Source organism: Pinus tabuliformis, chromosome 7, assembly GCF_031772625.1.
Source record: "Pinus tabuliformis cultivar Carrire ecotype Pingquan chromosome 7, CPIR1, whole genome shotgun sequence".
In the NCBI taxonomy this organism is placed as follows: Eukaryota; Viridiplantae; Streptophyta; class Pinopsida; order Pinales; family Pinaceae; genus Pinus; species Pinus tabuliformis.
Genome location: NC_142293.1, coordinates 199,784,107 through 199,790,346, shown reverse-complemented (window position 1 = coordinate 199,790,346; position 6,240 = coordinate 199,784,107). Strand labels below are relative to the sequence as shown.

The 6,240-nt window shown below is 40.5% G+C and overlaps 1 protein-coding gene across 1 annotated transcript; it reads left to right on the top strand.

Moving 5' to 3' along the window:
• The first annotated feature begins 564 nt into the window (after positions 1 to 564).
• On the top strand, positions 565 to 2,403 carry LOC149246540 (uncharacterized). The gene has a single exon (XM_089441801.1). The coding sequence runs from the start codon at positions 565 to 567 to the stop codon at positions 2,401 to 2,403; it is 1,839 nt and encodes a 612-aa protein (XP_089297927.1).
• The last annotated feature ends 3,837 nt before the right edge of the window (positions 2,404 to 6,240 follow it).

The following is a 6,240-nucleotide window of genomic DNA, read 5'->3' as shown; positions in this document are numbered from 1 at the left end:
TTTGATGGTCCGGTCCACTTTGTGATTTATTTGCACCTTTGTAGTGCTTTTTCCTGTGGCAAGACTGTAACAGGTTTTCCAACCGGAGAAACAATAGTAATTGATATATATATATATATATATATATATATATATATACATATATATGTATATATATATATATATATATATGTATATATATATATATATATATATATATATATATATATATATAAGTAAATAAAGTTGACTTGAGCTTTCTGTAATAGTTAAAATGATTGGAAAGTAGGTTTTATATCAGTATTATTTAAATTTATAAAGGCAAGTTGTGATAATGAAGATTAGAAAGGTAAATATGTTAGGAGTGATAAGGAAGTTTTCTTCATGGAGTATTTATCAAGATTCGGGAAGTTTGAGAATTTTAATTTAGCATTTCTCAAATTTTCCATATCTCATTAATAAATTTTATTTTATTTTTATTTTTGATTGGTTTTTACTTTATAAGGAAAAATCGTATTAAACTGTGGCAGGTGAACCATGGTTAGGAGAGGTACCAGAAGGAGTGGGGCAGCTAAAGGGCACAACATGGCGCCACCACAACAGCCAACTCCTACCACCCCACCTAATGAGGGGGAAAGCATCTCCACACAAGAGCAGATACCCGCGGGAGAAGTGTTGAACTTAATGAGATCATTACAACACATGTCTGAGGCATTAATAAACTGTTTGGAACGGGAGCATGGAGGACCGATCATACAAAATGAAACACCCCAAAACACCACCATAAATGATGTATGTCGAGACTTGGAAAAGGTAAAATTTCCAGAGTTTTGGGGTTCCACTGATGGTCAATCTGCAGAGGCATGGTTGGAAAACATGGCTATGTGTTTTACCCTTAGAGATTACACCTCAAACATGAAGGCCAAGATGGGTATATTCCAACTAAAGGGAAACGCACTACTTTGGTGGAAGACATTATTAACCCAATTGGGGATGGATATATCAGAAGTAACTTGGGAGCTATTTGAAGAAAAATTTAGAGAGCGTTACCTGTCAGAAGAGTTCCTTGAGAGACAACTAAATGAATTCAATTCATTAAAGCAAGGGAGTCGCTCCCTACCAGAGTATGAGGCACGTTTCATGGAATTACTTCGTTATGCCCCTCACCTAAACACAGAGAAGCTCAAGGTGAACAAATTTGTGTATGGATTAAATCTTAACATTCGGAACAAGGTTAGAATCTTAATGCCTCGCACCTTGCACGAGGCAGTTCAGCGGGCAATCATTGCAGAGGAGGAGATCATGAGCAGTGCACATAGTAAGTCATCAAGACCCACAGAATCAAGAGTACCAGGTAGAAACAATATGGAACATGGAAATTTGCAAGGGGGTCCTGTGCTAAATCACCAAAGGTGGTCAGGAAGAAGTCAAAGAACACCATATAGGCATCCAGCTCAGCATTCGCGCAGGGTACCGCAACAAACTCGTCAACCACAACCGCACCAGCCTATGCGACAGCACCAAGTCACACCACCTCAGCACCGATCTTCTTTCCAGCAAAGTTCTAGACCAACTCACAGTTCAGTTGGTAGTAGGAGCCAAGTCCCTAGGAAGGGGTGTTGGAATTGTGGGGGTCCTCACTACGAGAGGGATTGCCCTCAAAAGAGAGGTAATATCAACTCAACTAAGAATGCAACTACAGTGGGGGATCTGGGGAAGGCTCATCGCATCCATGCAGCGGTGAACAATCGCCAGGTCGAACACCAGTCCACTATGTTAGAAACCTCAGGTAATATTGATGGTATGAGTTTTGTCATTTTAATAGATCCAGGGGCTACCGATTCATTTATTTCTATAAATGCTTTATCAATGATTAAACATAAAGCAACTCCACAGTATGAATTTAAACATGTAGAAATGGCATGTGGTATGAAAAGAACTGTAGGAAAAATGGTAAAGGATTGTGAGGTGGACCTGGGTGTATGTAAGACCAAGATATCCCTGTACTCGACAATTCTAGGAGTTTATGACGTAGTTATAGGAATGGATTGGTTGGAGCGACATGAGGCACTCCTAGACTGCAAGGACAAGATTCTACATTTCACGGACGATGACGGCCAACGAAAATCATTAAGGGGAAAGAACCGAGGGGTGTCCTTGAGGTTCATCTCCTCCTTGCAACTAATGAAATTTAGGCGAAAGGGGTGTCAATTGTTCTCAGTGGTAACTCTAAACGAAAAGAGTGACTCTGAAGGTCTTGATAAACACCCAATTCTTGTTGAATTTAAGGATGTATTTCCCGAAGAACTATCCGGGCTACCCCCAAGGAGGGAAATTGATTTCACCATCGACCTTAAACCAAGCTCGGAGCCTATTGCAAAGGCACCCTATTGGATGTCGGCTCCAGAGCTAAAGGAATTGTAGTTCCAATTAAAGGAACTACTAGACTTGGGGTTGATACGACCTAGCACATCTCCATGGGGAGCCCCAGTGATTTTTGTTAAAAAAAAGGATGGGTCTTGGCGACTGTGCATTGATTATCGCCAGTTGAATAAAGTGACTATAAAGAATCAATACCCTTTGCCTAGGATAGATGACTTATTTGATCAAATGAAAGGGGCAACGGTGTTTTCAAAAATAGATCTGAGGTCGGGATATCATCAATTGAGAATCAAAGAAGAAGATATTTCGAAGACAGCCTTTAAAACAAGATTTGGGCATTATGAATTTGTAGTCTTACCCTTTGGACTGACAAATGCCCCGGGTGTTTTCATGAGTTTGATGAATGGAATATTTTGGGATTACTTAGACAAGTTTGTACAAGTCTTTATCGATGACATTTTGATCTACTCAAAGACCCCAGAAGAGCATGATGAACACTTGAGCATAGTTCTTCAATGTCGTAGAGAAAACCAATTGTACGGGCAGTTGTCAAAGTGTTCCTTTTACCAAACCAAGATTCATTATCTTGGACACATTATCTCTGGGGAGGGTATTGTAGTAGACCCAGTAAAGATCGAGGCCATCATGGAATGGCCAACACCAACCAATGTTCATGAAATACGAAGTTTCATGGGCATGGCAGGATACTATCGAAGATTTGTCGAAGGGTTTTCAAAAATAGCAAACTCCATTACTGAGCTCCAAAGAAAGAACAAGAAATTCATCTGGACTGAAAAATGTGAAGAGGCATTCCAAAGGTTAAAGGTGTTATTAACGACAGCACCAATTTTGAAGGTGTCGGATATGGAACAAGAATTTTTGGTTTGCACTGATGCCTCCAAAGAAGGATTGGGTTGTGTGTTGATGCAAGAAGGAAGAGTAATAGCCTATGCATCAAGGAAACTCAGAACCCACGAAGAAAACTACGCAACCCATGATCTAGAAATGGCAGCAATTGTTTATGCACTAAAGATTTGGAGACACTACCTTCTAGGAAGGAAGTTTGATCTTAGGACTGACCATTGTGGGTTACAACACATATTCACTCAAGATCACTTAAATGCAAGGCAAAGACGATAGTCTGAGCTAATTAGTGAATATGATTTCGATATCAGTTACATCAAAGGAACAGTAAATAGGGTGGTTGATGCTTTAAGTAGGAGGCCGCGGATATTTTCAGTCATTCCCTTGAAGACAAATTTGAGGAAGAAACTGCTTGAATTACAAATTAAAGACGCCTGGTATCAGGAGGTTAGAAAAAGTTTGAGGGAGGATGAAATGAGGGTCCCAAAATATGAGGAATACTCCCTTGATAATGATGGGCTACTACGATTTCGAGGAAGGATATATGTACCACCAAATGAAGATATTCGCCAATTAATCTTAAATGAAGCACATCGCGTTGTATACATGGCACACCTTGGTGTTAAGAAAATGAGTGCGAATCTAAAGCCACTCTTCTTTTGGAAAGGGATGAAGAAGGACATCGTGAACATGGTAGCTAGATGCTTAGAGTGTCAGCGAGTAAAAGCCGAGCACAGGCATCCGGCAGGCTTATTGCAGCCCCATGAGATACCAAAATCTAAATGGGAAGTTATATCAATGGACTTCATTGTGGGACTACCAATGACCTCAAGAAGACATGATTCCATATTTGTGGTAGTGGACACGTTGACCAAAAGCGCCCATTTCATACCAGTTAAGACTACATATAAGGCACGAGAAATTGCGAGGGTTTTTATTAATGAGATTATGAGACTACATGGAGTGCCTAGAAAGATCATATCCGATAGGGGAGCAGTGTTTACTGGAAGATTTTGGACCAGTTTCCAAGAAGCTTTGGGAACCCAGTTGAACTTCAGCACTGCTTATCACCCAGAAACAGATGGGCAGTCTGAGAGGACAAACCAAATCCTTGAAGACATGCTTCGGATGTATGTGATGGACCAACAAAAGAGATGGGAGGAGTTTTTACCACTCGTAGAATTTGCTTACAATAATAGTTATCAGAGTTCCATAAAGATGGCGCCATTTGAGTTCTTATATGGAAGACCTTGCAGAACACCTCTCAGTTGGGACCGACTAGAGGACCGAGTATTAATAGGACCTGAAGTGGTGCAAGAGATGGAAGAACAAATGACCATGATTAGGAGGAGGCTAAAGGAAGCGCAAGATCGACAAAAGAGCTATGTTGATGCTCATCGAGTAGACCGAAGTTATGAAGTGGGGGATAGGGTGTTCCTGAGAGTGAGGCCCCAAAAAAGCTCTATAAAATTTGGAAAAGGAGAAAAATTGTCTCCACGGTTTGTGGGACCTTTTGAAATCTTAGAAAGGAAAAGTCCAGTGGCATATAGGCTTGCCTTACCTCCATCTTTAGCACGTATGCATGATGTATTTCATGTGTCTGTTTTACGTCATTATATTTCAGATCCTTCGCATATTATTGATTTTGGTCATTTGCAGGTTTCGGACGAGGGAGCAGTGATGACTGAACTAGTTTGCATACTGGACCAGAGAAATTTGCAGCTTAGACGACGGTTGGTGGACCAGGTCAAGGTCCAGTGGGACAATTATAGTCCTAGTTCAGCTACTTGGGAGGACGCCGAGGAGATGCGTCACCATTTTCCTTACCTATTCCAGTGACTTCGAGACGAAGTCTATTATTAAGAGGGGGTGTATGTAGTGCCCGCTCTAGTTGACTGACAGTGATATGACACAAACATTTATTTAGCCATAAGGCCCACACTTTATTCTTTGAGGACCTCAGGTTGAGGATCCGGGCACTTGACACTATTATTAGTGATTGAGATATTCATGGTTGTGATGTTTATGAATGCTTTCCATTGATATTATGATAGCATGAATGGTTATGTATCTTATCTATTGGTGTTCTGATGATTGCAACATTAAATAGTTTATGTATCTTATCTATTGGTGTTCTGATGATTGCAACATTAAATAGTTAAGTTTGGTCTCTAGTTGAATTTATGATGATGAGGGTAGTAAAGAATATGTATGCTCTCTACTAAAAGCATGATGATGATAAATTTGATGGATAGGTATATTTCTATTCGCTGTTACCATGTTGATAGATTAATAAATATGTATTTTTTCCATTGATGTTTAATGATGATAGCCATGATGGATGTGTACCTACTTCTTTTAGTTCAGGCTTACAATGGACAATGATGTGAATGACTAGGAATTGTCAATGATGCTATTATGACAATGACTAACATTGAGAAACCTTGTTACTCATGATTATTGAGTATGGCAGGAAACCATCAGAGGCACTCGCATATGACGAGTTGATGACACCTGGTTTGATGAAAATTCATATTATTTTTATATTTGAAAGTCTAAGTCGATCTTGAAATCTGCCATATATGTTTAACTATATTCTGATGATATGTTAATGGTTGCAGGCATAGATTAGTTGCTTGACCGAATGACTCACATATGGGTGATGGGGTTGTACAAGTGGATGGAACTACATGGGAGGGGTGGGACAGAGTCCCTGATCTCACCCACTAGCACTCTCGCCATGACTTGGGTTGGAAGGGTTGAAACACCTTCACCTTGAAGATCATGATGCCATGAGGGCAGGTCCCAAAGTTGGGTCGCTCATGAGGACTTTACCGGGGGGCGCGCATCGAGGCGGATCCCTTGATCCCCGACACCATTAGTCTCACTATAGCAGGCAACATAAGAGATGATAGTAGTCTATGACGTTGCACTATACTTTCCCCTCGTAGTCACTGGATGCTTGAAGGGCAAGTGGTGTGGCACCCTTGGAACTTCAGGGGAATTTCTTGAAGG

Bases quoted from the DNA above. Each gene is read 5' to 3' on its own strand.
- LOC149246540 (XM_089441801.1), top strand. From the start codon at position 565: ATGGCGCCACCACAACAGCCAACTCCTACCACCCCACCTAATGAGGGG.